This window comes from Microtus ochrogaster, unplaced genomic scaffold (assembly GCF_000317375.1).
Source record: "Microtus ochrogaster isolate Prairie Vole_2 unplaced genomic scaffold, MicOch1.0 UNK7, whole genome shotgun sequence".
NCBI classification, from domain to species: Eukaryota; Metazoa; Chordata; class Mammalia; order Rodentia; family Cricetidae; genus Microtus; species Microtus ochrogaster.
This window is the reverse complement of record NW_004949105.1, coordinates 4,324,973-4,341,996: the sequence shown is the minus strand read 5'-3', so window position 1 is coordinate 4,341,996 and position 17,024 is coordinate 4,324,973. Positions and strand designations below refer to the sequence as shown.

The 17,024-nt window shown below is 43.3% G+C and overlaps 1 protein-coding gene across 1 annotated transcript in view; it reads right to left on the bottom strand.

The window, feature by feature from the left end:
* Positions 1–17,024, bottom strand: part of Erich1 (glutamate rich 1) — a 55,158-nt gene that overhangs the window by 16,183 nt on the left and 21,951 nt on the right. Inside the window, exon 3 of the mRNA XM_026788808.1 lies at positions 13,372–13,506. Coding sequence (XP_026644609.1) covers positions 13,372–13,506 — 135 coding nt within the window. The remainder of the gene's footprint in view (positions 1–13,371; positions 13,507–17,024) is intronic.

Below are 17,024 nucleotides of genomic sequence, written 5' to 3'. Positions count from 1 at the left end.
GATGGACTGTATCCTCTGAACTGTAAGCCAGGAGAAATCTTTCCACATGATGGACTGTATCCTCTGAACTGTAAGCCAGGAGAAATCTTTCTTTCTTTAAGTTGCATCTTTCAGGTCATGTGACGAGAAAAGCAGCTAATACACTACTCCTGACCAGGATTTGCAGGGCGTCTGGGAATTTTTCTCAGAGCTTACAGAACTGCGACAAGATGCACTTGACCCTGGCCAAGGGTCTGGCGCTAGTTCTAGATGTGCTAGAGGAGGAAAAGCGTGCTGTCAGAATCCTGAAGAAGGGTGTCTGAATGCTCTTTTATCATTTCTAAATAAAGTGTGTGTGTGTGTGTGTGTGTGTGTGTGTGTGCGTGTGCAAGAGAGAAAGAGAGAGAGGGGGAAAGAGAGACAGAGAGAGAGACAAAGATAGAAGAATACAATAACTAGAAAAAAAGGGGCATTAGATGTAGTCAGTAAAATATATCTGTGGAGGGTAAAGCCATCATTACTGGATTTAATGCAGCTTGGCTTTTAATTCCAAATATAGAGTAAATAGGCATTCACAGTGTTAGCTAGGACCTGGGGTGACACTCAGTGGAGGAGTGCTTTTGTATGCTTGTAAAATCCTGGGTTTGCTCTTTAGTTTTTCAAAACAAACCAACCCCAGTGTTTACACAAGTTCCCCCATTTTGAGACTGTGTACTATGCAGCTCCGCCTGGTCTTGAATTTGAAATCCCCACAACTCTGTCTTCTGGGTGCTGCTGGGTAAGTTCCTGTGTATTATGCAAAGCATAAAATGACGGTAACACTGTCCTTCTTATGTATAGCATCATTAAAAACATATACATGCCACCTATGATTTTTTTCTAGTAAAACCTTACAGCAAAACTTAGAAAAAATAAATAGGCTTATAAATAAAATACACTCCAAATGAAGTGAATGTATCCCCATGGTTTCTGTGTTGGAAACTTAACCCCTAGTCCAACAACATAAAGAGGCAGGACCTTTGGGAAGGGGTCTGGCCATGAGAATTCTGCCTCTGAGTAGATTCTGCCTTTACTGATGGAGTAAGCTGGTTGAATCTAGCCTCTTCTCCCTCCTGGCCATCTTGCCCTGCATTTCACCAGGGATGACACAACACCAATGCCTTCATCAGGTGCAGCCTCTTGATCTTAAGAGTTCTCAGGCAGTTAAGAGTATTGACTGCTCTTCCAGAGGTCCTGAGATCAATTCCCAGCAACCACATAATGGCTCACAACCATCTGTAATGAGATCTGGCGCCCTCTTCTGGCCTGCAGGCATATGTGGAACACTGTATACATACATAATAAATATATCTTTAAAAAAATTCCCAGGCTTCAGACACACGAGGAAAATATATAGGTGTTCATTATAAACTGCACAGCCTCTGGCACTCCTTATAGCAGCAGAAAACAAAGCCTATTTGATAAATATATTATGGAAATAGAAGAAAAATCATTGTTTTATTTGATTGCTAAAATGGAGGAATGGCTCCATGGAAACCATCTCAAGGACTCTGTGAAATAGGCAGGGGCTTTCTGGACTTCTATTTTTCCATCAAGAGAACACTCAGAGGAGTTCTCAAGCAAAGAAAGACCTAGCTGTGGAGACACTTGCTAGCAGGCTCTCAGAGCTCCGGGAGGTATGCACTGGCTGTCAGCGACAGGGAGGGTAGAGTCAGGTGAGCGAGCACATCACACACAGAAGAGGAGCTCTTGTGCAAGGGAGGCCTCCTGTGCATTTGAATCCACAGGGGCAATCAGCACACTCCAACGCTTGGTCAAGACACTTCCGGCTCTTCACTACTCCTTGAAATCCACTCCTATTGTATGTTTTCGCTGCAGAAATAGCTGTTCTCACCAACCGTAGGATAAACAGAACCCCAGAAGGCACATCGGCATCAGAGGTCACACCATTCACCAGAGGTCACATAGGGTGGACACTATGCATGCATTTTCTGCCTGCACACGGAGGGGGAGAAGACGGTTTGTAATAGAGCCGGCTCTCCTGTTGTCCGTATGACAAGTGCTCAGAGGCAGTGGCCAGAGAAAGTGACCAAGGGCCTGGGCTGCACAGGAGCCCCACTGGAGCCTGTTGTGAGCACAGAGTAGAAAGCAACACCTTCCTCTGGTGCTGAGCTCCAGCGTGGGGTTGTGTTGTAAATTATCAATTGGGGCCAGGTCTGCACAAGCATTTTGACTAGGTGTGGCTCTCTGTAATGGTTTCCATTAACAGAGATATTCTTTTTATTTTTTACTTTTTTATTTTTAAATCGACTTCCCCTCTTCTTGGTCTCCTGGCCTGGAATTTAGTCTCTAGACTTGTCTTCTCGGTCATTTCTACCATGACCTTGTTAGTATCTCTATCCCAGTTTCTAGTCTATCAAGAGTCTCACTCCAGTGTCAGGATGTTGGGGGCTCCTTTGTTTGTTTTGTTGCTGTTTTGGTTGCTTGTTTTACTTTTAAGGAAAATAGATAAACCAAATCAATCAGGGTCATATAAAATTAAGAACGACTAACTGTAAAGAAGGACAGTCTGGACAGCCACCTAAAACATCCCATGGCCAACAAACTGCAGGGATATTTGCTGCCCACACCTGTTCCTTACACCATATACAGACTGGATGCTGCATGTGACCCAGGTCGGTTTTGGGGCTTGCAAGGTGCTCAGTCCCCTTTCACTGAAGGCAGCATCGTCCTCGATCCCTTACTGCAGCTGCCCAAGCTTTGCCAATGGAGTCAAGCTGAGTGAAGGAAAGAGAAGCATTCAAGACTCCATGTGTCTGATGCCAGGAAGGTCACAGCAGAGAGCAGGCCGAGTCAAGAAGGGGATAACTAAGTGTCACCTGAGCAGCTCAAGAATCCTCTCCCAGCTGCTCTAAGAGACGCGGGCCCTTGGGCTGTGCCAAGCAGCCTTTCGCTTGCCTTTTTTTATGGGATTTTATCTACATGTCCATTCAAAGCTCCAGAGGTCCACAATCTGACCCTCTGCACACAAGACAAATAAAAGCTCTAAGAAAATGTGCATGAGGGAACCAGAGAGGCTTGGCATTTATAATTTCTGAAGCATCAAGTTTGAAATGATGCTATCCCCAAGACAAACCTCTCATGACCTTATAATTAAAAAAAATAATAATCCAAATTTGCCGAAATTCTCTTAGCTGCTGTTTGGCACTGACATTCTGGACAAACCTGCTGGAGTGGAGCTAGATACTAAAAATAGCCTCAGCCTTCTGACTATCTCAGTCCGCCAGCCTCCTTTAAAGGGGCCTTGAGTTATGGGATGCAATTCAATCCAGCTCTTACTTCTGAACGACACGGAAAGAATACACGGGATATCAGAAAGGGAATGGGAGTTAAAATATGACAGTCTAGATGCTGACCCTTTTATGATTAAATGCTAATGCCTGATAATAATTAATACTGTTCTGGTTAGCTTTGAAGAACTGCCTCCATCAGATGGCTTCTGGGTCATTTTCTCAGGAGCTCACTGATGCAGAAAGGCCCAGCACACTGTGGGTGGTGCCATCCCTAGGCACGTGAGCCTGGGCTGTGTGAGAAAAGGCAGCTGAGAAAGGAGCAGGTGAAATGCGCTCCTCCTGGCTTTCTGACTCGGTTCCTGTCTTTGCTGCCTTCTTTGGCTTCCCTTGATGGGGGACTGTAGCCCATGAGGCAAATAAACCCTTTCTTCTCCCATTGGTTTTGATCAGTGTCTTATCCCAGTAACAAGGACCCGAAGGAGGACAGATGCCATCCAAGGAAAGGTTGACTTTAGCTCTTATTTAGGAAGACTTTCATTACTAAACTATGTATTTACTTTATGAACACTTGATAAGTTTGGGGACAAATATGTACGATTCAACTACTTTCAATAAGATTAATTAATTAATTTGAATTCCTCCCTGAAAAAGCTCTGATACGTTGAAGTAAGGTCCAATTTTTCTAGGTTAATATTTATATAAATATTTTAATTCTCTGTGTGTGAAGCTCACTAGACAAAATCCCATGACAGAGAAGGGCAAACGGACACAAAGTCCCATCTCTAATCAAGAAGCTGTCTGCAACAAGTAAGAAAATCAGGTGTCTTCAATGGAGTGGCCCTGGGCCTGTCAGCCAGGGCAGACCAAAGCTCAGGAATGGTTGACCAACACAAGAAAGACTCCGTGCCTGCTGTTTTCATTTTGTTCTGGGATTTTCTTTTCTTTCTTTTTATTTTTAAGAGAGAAAATATGAAAATAAGGTAGGTGGGGAGAGGATCTGGGAGGAGTTGAGGGAGGGAAAAGAAAAACTGAGAACAATAAGAAAGAAGAGAATGCTGTATGTAGAGTGGCTGTTCAACAGCGCCTGTGAAACGCACGAGGAAACGTGCATGTGTGTTGTTTATACGTGGTGCTCATGTTTGTTTCCATGAGTGTGTACATATGCATGGGAGGGTAGTGCAGAAGCCACAGGCCGACATTAGATGGCTTTCCTCAATGGCCCTTTATCTATTGTTTCCTCATGGAACCTAAAGTTCAGTGGGACGACTAGATCAGAGGAAACCTAATCCCGGAGGGGAAAGAGCGCACAAACAAAACTTCAAACCTCCGAAGAAAGAGACGACACCAAAATGGAAACCTCTCACATCGTGGGCTGGTAGGCTCAAAAAATTGATACCAAAGTAATTTACAGAAGCAATACAACCCCAATCAAAATACCTACAGCATTCTTCATAGAAAAAAAGATCCTAAATTCACATGGAACCAGAAAAGACCCCAGATAGCTAAAACAATCCTCAGCAAAATGATTAATACCGGAGGAATTGCCATTCTAGACTAAGATCCATTATACAGGCCGAGACCTGAGAAGCTGGGTCCTGGAAACCTGACTGGAGCAATGGTGAAGAATGGACAGACACACACACATGTGTGTGTACAGAAAACCTAGTGTGGGGTGTGCCAAGTGCTCTGATGGAGATGCACTAGCAGCCTGGCAACTCAGATGAGTCACTCAGGACGTCATCCACTCTCTACAACAGACCTATCAGAATAAACACAATGCGGTACAGGTACAAAAATAGACATGCACACGAAGAGACTAAAACAGAAGACCCAACATTAGCATACATTACTACAAGCACCATGTTCAACAGAGGTTAAAAACGTACACAACAGCTTCAACAAATGGTGCTGGGAAAACGGGATGTCCCCACGCTGAAGAATTTAGATTTGTATCTCCCACCCTACATAAGAATGAGCTCCAAGTGGACCTAAGACCTCCATCAGAAACCTGAAATGCTAAAATCTGCTAGAAGAAAACATAGGCAGTATCCTGTAAAATACAGTCAGCAGAAAGGACTATCTGAACAGGACCACTGTTCATCACTGAAGGAAGTCAGGACAGGAACTCAAACAGGGCAGGAACCTGGAGACAGGAAATGATGAACAGGCCATGGAGGGGAGTTGTCTGCTGGCTTGCTCTCATGGCTTAGCCTGCTTTCTTATAGAACCCAGGACCACCAGGCCAGTTGTAGCACCACCACAATGGGCTGGGCCCTCCCCCATTAGCCACTAGAAAAGAAAATGCCCTACAGCTCAATCTTATGGAGGCACTGTCTCAACGGAGGTTCCCTCTTTCCAATGACTCTAGCTTGTGTGTCAAGATGACATAAAATCTAGTTGGGATGAATATATTCTTGAGTTCAAGAACAAAGCAGGACAAGCCACATTATCTCTTTTGTCTCCAAAGAATTAATCAGGGGAGTCTAGAATGATGTTCAACCCCCTACCTGTCAGCATAAGGGCTCAGACCACACAGGACTGAAGCAGAGGTGTAAATGTCCCCGAGAAAGGACACTGACAAAATATGGAATAAACAAACAAACGAAACAAAACTCCAGAATTGAAACAAGGACGGCCCAGGCCAGAGCAATCCCTAACGACTCACATCTCTAAGTGTGAAGCTGTGCAGCTGCCGTGCTGGAGCCCTGCCTGTTGCTGAAGCACTGGAGGTAATAATGCCGATACCCCGAACAGCGCAGGTGATGTTCACAACCTAGGACAGGCTACAGCTGCTCAGGCATCTCTTCTCAACTCTGGAGAAACTGCAAGAGTCTTCCATCCTGCCCAGTTTTCTAGGCGCTAAAGGGGCTCCTCCACCACCTTTAGCTGTTCATCAATGCTAGACTTAAGTAAACTTTAGTCCTTCCTGGTACTAGCTATTAGATTGCCAAGCTGCACTTCCCCCTTCTTCCTGGGAGTAAACAGAACCAACCAATTTAACAGAAATAACAGATAATCCTCAAGACCCTTCAATACTTTGTGCTTGTTCCTGATTCTCAGACTCTATCTTTTTGGAAGTCTGACACTGATGACTGTGCAGAAACCAACTGTCCTGAACGCACGCCTGTGTCCAATCTTCTCACAAAGTGCTATCGAAGCCAGGTGCTTAGAAATTATTTCTCTAGAGAGAAATTTTTAATATTTGTTTCCCAAGCCTAATATTTTGGTGCTTTTTAGTATGAAGAGTTCCTCATTAATTCAGACACATGGCTTAATGGTTTGTCTGCACATAGTATTTTAAGTTTATATAAGGCTTGCATCCCACATCAAGATCCATTTATTTTCTTCTTTGGGATTAAGTATTACATTGTCAAGGAAAACTCATGTCTTATACTCATGACAATTATTTTTTAAAAATAGTTTAAAAATTCTTTTAAGCTTATTTGTTTAAATATGGTTTTGGACTGGGTCCTATGTACCAGGGACTCTTGGCAAAGGAAGATGATAGTTCATAGGCTTGGAGACCTGCCAAACTTGACCCTTCAGACGAGTTTTCACCCAAATGAGGTGTCACTCACAGTTACGTGCTTCCTGCCTAAACCCAGACCATCCCGCGTTTACTTGCCAACACTTACCTATACAGCATGAGCTCAACATTTAAGTCCTTCATAAAACCTGCCTGGCCTCCCCAAGGTTGACCCCTCTTGCTTGTATTCCCCCCACACATGGTCTATATTACCGATACAGTGTGTTGTTTTTCCTACTTACTATTAGTTCTCTGCTAGGAAAGACCCTGTCATAGTTGTTTCTGCATGGGAGGGTCTTAAACAATGAGGCAGGGATAAAGAGCACACAGGAGAATTCTGTGTATTTTGAAAACCAAATACAGGACAGACTTGTTTATCCTCATAGACACGAGCCAATGACATCTGGAGCGCCAAGCAGTAAACTGTGTCCATTTAGACCTATGGACATCAGAGCTCAGAGCTACTCCTCTGTGTGGTGTCTGCCACCAAAAAGGGTCTCTTTAACTCAGGCCTGCTAACACTCCCAATCAGAAAGATTAGTGTCAGTTTAAATTGGAACCCTGGTTCTCCTTGATTCTAGCTAAGAGTCCTTGAGCTGTCAATCGGTTAATCAGCATCACACAGCCCAAGATCCCTTGGCTGAACAGTTCAGTGGATACAGGCATGACAACCAAGAACCAAGTATGCCACTTGTGTGGTAAGTTTTAAAACAGAAATCTTGTAAAAAATACTTTCAGGACTCAAACCCCATGACTTCTGAGGTGGAAACCAACTGACAGCTCACTCTTGTCAGGAGTTAAGTCCCAGGAGCCATGGTCAAAGGAGGGCAAGAGAGCCACCTGGTGGAAGTTGACTGTAAGGCCCTTTGCATGGCAGTCTATGCAAAAGTTGGCCATGTTCAACTTTGTTCATCACTGGGTTCCGAACACTTGGAGCTCATCTGGGGAGGAGCTTGGGTTGTGACGAACAAGAGAGAAGAGAGCCAAGAAGAAGATGCAGGACTGAAGAATTAATTTGTTATCAAGATGTTTCCTAAATACGTCACAAACCAGTAACAGATAAACCAAGAGAAGGTGCTGGACTCAAAGAAGGAAGCTTACTTTTTTAAAGAAAGAACTTATGTATTTCAGTTGGGTGAACTGTAAAATGAGGCCCACAAAAGGATGGTTTCTACACTTACTATAAAACCGTTCACACTTTATTTATTCAGGAACAGCCGTGCAGTCTGTGTCACTCTATTGGACAGCACACTTTTGCTCAATGGTTTGTAAATCATGTAATGTTTAAATATTTCCTGTTTTATTACTTTGTCAACTTTGTCTTTTGTCAAGAAGATGTTTTAAATTTCTCCACATTCAAATATGTATGTTATAGTGGTTTCAGTTTAAGAAAAAAAGATTCCCTAATAGATAATTTTCTGATATGAAAATGTAAGAGATATGTTATACAGTTGGCCAAAATTTAAGAGGTTTAAAATGCTCAGGCCAGTTTTAAGAGTGTGAACTGGGGCAACTGTATAAAGGCTCTGTTAAGAATGTTTAAGATGGTTTGTAGGTACCTTGGTCACTTGGCCTGATGACTTGACTTCAGTTTCATGTTTGGAACCCACATGGTGGGGGGAGAGAAACAACTTCTCTAAGCTGTCTTTTGACTTCTTCTTCTTTTTTAAAAAAGATTTATTTATTTATTATGTATACAGTGTTCTGCCTGCATGTCTGTCTGCAGGCCAGAAGAACACATCAGATCTCATTACAGATGGCTGTGAGCCACCATGTGGCTGCTGGGAATTGAACTCAGAACCTTTGGAAGAGCAGTCAGTATAACCTCTGAGCCATCTCTCCAGTCTATCTTTTGACTTCTACAGATATGTCATGACAAAAAACACCTACACAGATGTATGTGTATGTATACACACATGTATACACATGTACACAAAAATACATACATAACACAAAAATAAAATAGACTCTATTAATATGTTTTAAAAACCTGTGTCCTGGCTGGTTTTATGCCAGCTTGACACAAGCCAGAGCCATGTAAAAGGAAGGGACTTCAACATGGCCCACAGAATCAACTAAGCCGGGCTCACAGGGGCTCACAGAGACTGGAGTGGCAACCACGGAGCCTGCATGGGTCTGTACCAGGCCATCTGCACACATGCTGCGGTTGTTTAGTTTGGGGTTTTTGTCGGATTCCTAACAGTGGAGGTGGGGGGTGTCTCTGACTCTTGACGGCTTGTGGGACCCTTTTCCTCCTATTGGGTGGTCTTGGCCAGCTCTGATATGAGGGTTTGTACCTAGACTTAATGGATTGTGTTATGTCATGTTTGGTTGAGATCCCAGGGAGGCCTGCTCTTTCCTGAAGGGAAACGGAGGAGTAGTGGATATGGGGGGTAGGAGAGGTGGCAGAGAGACTGGGAAGAGGGAAGGCTGCAGTTGCGATATGCTGAAGGAGAAGGATAAATAGCTAGTAGATAAATAGAGAGAAATGCCTCCATAATATTTGGCTGTAAGACATTTTCTTAATTAGTGATTGATGGGGAGGGCCCAGTCCATGGTGGGTAGGGTCATCCCTGGGCTGGTGGTCCTGGGTTCTAAAAGAAAGCAGGCTGAATAAGTCATGAGGCACTCCTCCATGACCTCTGCATCAGCTCCTGCCTCCAGGTTCATGACCTGTTTGAGCTTCTGTCCTGACTTACTGCAGTGATGAACTGTTACCTGGAAGTGTAAGCTAAATAAGCCCTTTCCTCTTCAAGTTGCTTTGGCCATGGTATTTCTCACCACAGCACTAGAAACCCTAACTAAGGCAGCAGAGAACTTTCAAGTTCCAAGAATATCTCAGTTAGGAGCTGAGCAGACATGTTTAATGCAATCGTGATGCACGTGAACATGAAAGTGTTTATGTACAAAGATGCTGGTGTAGCACAACATAAGTTTCTGTACGTGCAAAGGGAAAAGGGAGGCTAGTGATAGAAGTTGCTCTTAAAGTAGACTTTATTCTGCTTGGAAAATGATCGCTATATACACCGAAAAGTAAAAAAAAAGCTCCATAATATATTAAGAGTACAGTTTGCATGAAACCTGTGTGTGTGTATACACAGTAATATGCACAGGAAGAGATCTTAATAGATGGTTACTACACCTGCCCAGAGCTCTGAGATGATGTTTTACATTCTATCCATCTTCGACAATGTTTAACTTTCCTTTGATTCATATTGTTTAGCCAAGAAAGTTGTTTTTTTTTTTTTTTTGGACAAAATACCAAATATTGGAGCCTATGGAAAAGGCACTCCTTCTTGCCTGTTAGTTAGTCACAACAACTGAGGCTCCCGCTTCTGTAATTTGTAAACGCAGGCTTTCTATGTATGTAGATGCTGATATTCTGGGACTTGGTCTGGTTCCACCACCACTGGGTGGGGCTTTTGTCCCCAAGAGACCACACAGAAGAGGAGGCTTGCTCTCAATCACAAGAGCTTGTCAGCCTCACAGATAACCATCAATTCACCTTGTTTCAATCGACACATCCTTGCTAATGAGAGGAGAGCTGAAAGCAGAACAGGGGAGGGAAGGAGGTTGCTAATCGGAATATCTCATTGAACCAGGGAAGGAAGATCAAAGAGAAGAAAGTGACGGTTATGGCAGGTGTGTTGGCAATCAGCTGAACACACTCCAGACAGCATCCAGTGGTGCTTCCAATAATGCACGTGCAAGACAGCAGGCTCCTTGGATGCCTGGGGGTTCACTGTAGAGCTGGGACTGAAATTTGAGAGCATAGTTACAATGCTGTTTCTAAGGAGACGGGGCAAGGCATCAAGGCTTGTTGCTATCTGCTGCAAAGCTGCATCCTTGCTTCAGCTACTTAAGCGTTTAGCAAATGTGGGGCAAACTGAGCCATCAGTATTCAGTGGTGAAAGGTTGATTTTTCCAAACACAAATGTGATACAAGGTTAGCACTTTCTGACTGGGAGGAGCAGTTAGACAACACGGACCACCTACACGGTTTAAACTAGCGCCAGAGAAGGCAAAAAATCTGCAAAAGAGACAGAAGAGAGATTTCAATTTTGAAACAAAATACATCTTACCAGGATCGTTCTGTCTTTAAGAAAGCTGTGATTTGGTCTTCAGTGAGAGTTTAAATGGGAGGCTGTATTCTGCCTTGTGAGGCGCCTCAAGACTGGTGCTGGACTTGAACACGCTCACCTGCTCCTCTGATAACCCATTGTGCTCACACACTCCAGCCCATGCCTACTCTGGCTGGTGAGCAGACATCAGGACGGAAGTCACAGGGCCATGCTGACTACTATACCAAGTGTGAGCAGCTCAAGGCTGACATGCGGTGGGGAGCAAATACACATGACTGACACTCCAGAACGGGAGGGAAAGGGACTCAGAGGGTCCTGGCCTGCTCTAAGCACCCATCTTCCCGGCTCACTTGCTCTAGGGCAGTGTGATCTTCACCCACACTTCCCATGTACAAGAGAGGTGACTATATTTACCTCACAGGAGACAGGAAGCAGAGAGGAAAATGAATAGCAGAAATCCTTTCATGAACAATCAACTAAAAAGGTAGTTTATAATCGCTATTCAGAGCTACAGTAATAACATCATCGACTATGTCTAATTGCCATTGTGATTTCAGTGGAGTGAACCCCAATGCCTGCATTTCAGAACTCAGCACCTTTGTTTTCACCAGGCTGCAATGGTTTCCTGCATCCTGCCTGCAGGAGGTGGCAATAGCTGTAGGCCACAGGCAGAGGTAACTATTTAAGGGCCCAGGAACATTAATCACACAGAAAAACCTTTGTAGAAAGACCTATTTGCCAACTTGTGTTTCTAATTCCTGAAAGAATTTCACCTAAGCATAGCCCCAACCATTAGCTTAGAAGGCTGGACTGCATGATCACAGCAAAGTGGGGCTCCTCGCCTTAGGCTGCCCTCAGGAATGTCAGCGAGGGAGCCAACCGGATACAACGAGAGCAAGCAACTATGTATAGCAGCAACTACATATATCAGTACATGAATAAAAAAATACATACATCAGTACATGAATGAACAACTGCATACAGCAGTACATGAATAAAAAAATACATACATCAGTACATGAATGAACAACTGCATACAGCAGTACATGAATGGGCACTGATCATGTAACAACAACTACATACAGCAGCCATACATGAATGAACACTGATCGTGTAACAATAGTTACATACAGCCGTGCATGAATGACACTGATCAAGTAACAATACACACAGCAGTACATGCATGAACAACTACACACAGCAAGCAGTACATGAATGGACACTGTAACAACAGCAGGTGAGGACCAATTGTGTATAAAAACACGAGTGAGGGATAACTGCAGACCTGACACAGGAAGTGTGGGAGTCAGCGTGTGCAGGGAGTCAGTGAGGGTTAGCTCTAGACAATGACATGCGAGCGAGAACTGCATGTATATAATGACATGTGAGAGTCAACTCAGTAGAATGGGTCTGAGCGAGTGTCCCTGGGCACCGAAGCAAAGCAGAGCCACAGTGAGCAGCAGCAACTGATCAACTACACAGAATTAAATAACTGTATCTGGAGGCACACGAGTAAGAGAACTGTGTTCAGGGTGCACAGACGAGAGCCAACTGCACATATCAGCACCTGAGTGAACCCAACACACTTTCTCATGAACACATTAAGTTCACAGTTAAAATATTCACCAAAACAATCCATCTCCATAAGCACACAGTTAAATTTCCTAAGCAAATTATTTATTTGATAATTAATATTTCAAAGATTTTCATCAGGGCTTGAAACAATGACTACATGATTCCTAAGTTATTCCAACTCTGGTTTTACAGTTTCTGATTTTTTAATTAGAAAACCAGAAAGATCAATGTGCTAGAAAAATACAACTTCTCGATAGTCAAATTAACTAAGATTTAGAGTACAGACTTACTTTATCCTTGATGGGAATCATCCCTGGGTGGGTGGGTATCTTTATTCAAAGGTTATAAGTCTTGGTTTTAAAAGTTTTAAAATTGAATGTTCAAACATGAAATTTCAATGTTAAGAGAAAAACAACATTTGGAATCACCAGTATTTCCACATCAATAATGAATTATGTATGTACTGGAATACTCTCTTCCAATAAGATATTCAACAGTAAACACAATTATAACAGGCTAATCTTCCCCAGAGATACAGAAGATGTTAATTCCTTGATTTTATATTTTTTAGACAATTTTAAAAGTTTAGAAAATCTTGGCAAAAGTTCTACTAGACCAGGCACTAGCATTGAGATGGATTTAATTCCAGATTGCTCATGCATTACCCAACATGCTCATGAACTTGCCAAGCTTTAACTTCCCCGTCCCAAGAGCTTCTCTGCTATTACAAGTTTGTTATCATTTTTAATGGCTGCAAATATCTATTAGCCCACTATATAACTGGTTACACAATGGCATACTTAGCGATATCCATCAAATTATAAGTGTAAAGGCTAATTTAAAGACTGAGGAATGATGTAACACCAGAAAATAACGATAGGAACAACACTCGATCTCCCCTGCCCAGACGTTTTACCTTCTGTGTCGCCTCCACTGGAAGCATTTTCGGAGTTCGCACAGCTGGCAGGTTCTGGCGGGCTAGGAACATACCCTGGAGGAGGCAAGCTCACAGTGTACAGCCGACGTTCAGGCTGGATCTTAATGTCACCATCTGTAGAGAAAAGGGGTGCAGCGTGCACTAGTAAATATTATATAATACAAGCAGACAGTTATTCGCCCTGATCACATTAGTGCTGTTTCTCCAATAAAATTCAGTGAAGACAAGATATCAAGTAACTCAATAATAAAGCCAAGACACTGTCATAAACACTGAATTTCAAAAGCTAAATATTTTCTCAGGAAAGTGACTCGGTTATGTGACCAGTCGTGACAAGAGAACCAGCTACAATTAGGTAAATTCACATTAAGTTAGTCAAAATGTAAACTTGTCGGTTTCTGTAACATGATATAAAATATAACTCAGGAACGTGAAGCAGAAATTATAAACAGGGCAAACGACATACTATCAGAACATGAATCTTTCAACATTTTTGTACTTAGTTTCCCCTGAATTTTGTCTCCACATTTTCTCTGTTACATGTACAAAGAATGCGGATACACATGTTTGGAACACATCCCCACAAATCTACAGACACATGCGTGCAGACACAACTGTGTATAGACACGGACACGCTCTCAGGTCAACGTGTGCACACAGAATTTGCACTTCTAGGTCACAAGTACATCCGGATACACAGACATGCAGAATTCGGGACAGTGATTAAAAGATCGATTATACATATAATATTATTTTGACATCACACAATACACAATTCACATGGATTACATTTATTATACAAGCATTTAATTGAGTTTAGTATCATAAAATAACACAAAACAATACATAGTATTTTAGCCAGCACACTCTTTTAATAGCACAAAATATTCTATGCTATGGACACATTATAACTGATCTTTTAACTACTGTCCTGAATTCTGCGTGCGGGAGGGGTTTGAATGGTCACTGTTATGAAAAGTGGCTACGGCCATCTGCACCAGGCACTTTCTTCACTTCTGTAACTAAGAACCTGACAAGCATCTCAAGCAAAGAAGTATTCACTTTGGCTTGCAGTTGAGAGGGTTAGTCTCTAATGGCTGGAAAGGTGGAGGAGGAGCCCATGTCTGTGGAAGCAGGACGGTAGGGCTACCTGTGCACATCTCCACAGAGCAAGAAGTAGAAGTGGGGCAGAGAGAGAAACAAGGCTTCAGACTTCAAGCCTGTCCTCCAGAGATCTGCCTCCAGCTGGTCCAGCCTCTCAAAGCTTCCACAGGGTTCCCAACAGTGCAGGGATGGTCCAGCAAACCAGTGAACCTGTATTAGACATCACAGGTTCTGCTTCCCTGTGCGTGCGTGGCCATTTTGTTTCTCCTGATAAATTCTTGGAAACGGAATTGTTGATTTGAAAAGACTAACCATTCACACTGTGTTTTCATATTTACAAACCAGACAAGGGATCTTCTCTCCCACTCTTCAATATTTTCTATAGATCCTCTTAAGTTTTGTATTTTTACTGATAATATGTTAAAGCGACTCTCATATACACGGCAAACACAAAAGGATATCCCTGCTAGTCTTTTACAGAATAACTAAGATTTTATTTTAAACCAACAAGTAGCAATTTATTTTAAACTAACAACGATCAAGACAGAACAAAATAGAACAGTGAAGACGTGCGTTTAAGACATTTAAACGTAAAAACCATGAAACCTTTTCAAATTCCTCTGCCATCAATATATTTCACTCTCTGGAGGCTAAGTATTCAGAACGTTGCCAGAATTCTGGTTCTTCTGGTAATTTGATTCACACAGCTGATTAGTTACTACACCCTTCCCTGCTAGAATCAAGGGCAGATGGAGATATGCTGCTATGTATACTAATCCTATCGTGCAACATCAACATTTGATCATTTTTCACAGAGTATTTTTGGAAGCTTTAAACCACTAAATCGTTCTTAATAAGAAAGTGAAATAGAACTTAGAAATGTCATTGTTCACTTAAATTACTGGAATGGATCTAGGAAGTATCATGGAAGCGGAGCGTGAGATGAGTCACACGCTGGAAAATAATGACGTCTCTCAGAACAGATTTGGAAGAGGAACGTGCCAGGAGACAGTCTTCCTCTGGTTGGAAACTGCATGCCAACTCTACAGAGGGCTTAAGCTGCAAATGAAACCTCTGCCATAGTCAGGGCCGTCCAGGAGGGGTGGGAAACTATGACCTGGGGCTTTGGTTTGCTCAGCTGTAAATAAAGGTGACCAGATCTCCTATAATAGTGTCTAGTTCCAATTTCCTATACAGTGACTCTTTCTAAAGGTAGGTGTTAGACTTTGCTGGGGCATAAGTCTATGCCTCACTATGGCATGGCTACCGGCCGTTTCTTTCTACAGCCCATCATCTTCACGAGGGGCAGCAGCTGCTGCTTCTATCCGCCCAGCTCCCTGGACTGCTGATCTTCCCAGGAGAGGAGGGAAGACCATCAGCACCCGTACCTCCAGTTATACACACAGGAGGCTGAGAGGCTGGGAATCAAAATCCCCAAGCAGAAGGAATATGCACTGAACAGCTCTATTTGCTTGTGAGATACTGCCAGGGAAGTAGCCTTGCTTGGAGCCACACCAACTGCTCCTGCCCTCCCACCCATTTCCCTTCTCTTCCCAGCTGTGGGTTAGTAGAACCTCTCTTCTGCCCATGCCCGCAGAACACGGCTCCTTCGAATCTCCTCTTGTCTGGCACCCAGAAAACCACAGCACTGGTGAGCAGAGAGCCCTCACCCTCAGAGTGACTCCTCAGCAACTAATGTCTAATCAGATGCTCTCCAAAGTCACCTGGACACAGAGCACGTGCTGGCTGTCCTGAAAACCCTGTTGTTCTTGCTCTGTGGTGGCCCTGACTTCTGCTTCAAAATAAAAATAAACCAAGGAGTTCTACAGGGTTTACCAACCACAATAACTGTGATGAAACACCTCTGTTCATACTGCTGTACCCTCCAATCTGCCCTGGCCGTGGCCACCCCGTCCAATGTTAGCGCTCTAGTGGCCTTCCCCTTTCTCCATGAGACCTGCTGTTGCAGCGGCAGTGGCTTATACACCATGTGAAACATTTGGAGATCATTACACTTCTTTATTATAGTCAACACTTAATCACATCAAGAAAGTTTTAAAACAATTTCTATATTCACTGCTCTTCCTGATCATCTCTGCCTCCTGTTTTTGCTGAAACATACAGGATGCTCTTTTGATAGGCATGTGATTGGAAAGGTGCCTAAGTGATGCAGGTCTGAAAATATCTTCACACGTTCCCTTCTACACGATGTCATTCTACATTGACAACACAGGTCCACAGTTCAGGAGGACACGTGGGAGCCTGAGAAGGCTCCCACTCTGCTCTGACCTCTAGGTGCCTTTCTTGGGAAGTGCCGATTGTTGGCCCTATGCTCTGGAATTCTTCCAGACTGCTGGAGAATACGCAAACAGAAAGACACACAACTCCCAACTTATCCTCACATTGTCTCTTGTCTTTACACTTGATGACACAGTTGGCTCTCACTGGGCCACCTAGGGGCTGGCATGCCTTTAGGGGAGTGCAACCTCCCTGGGAACAGTGAGCCACAAATCATTTAATTAACCCTC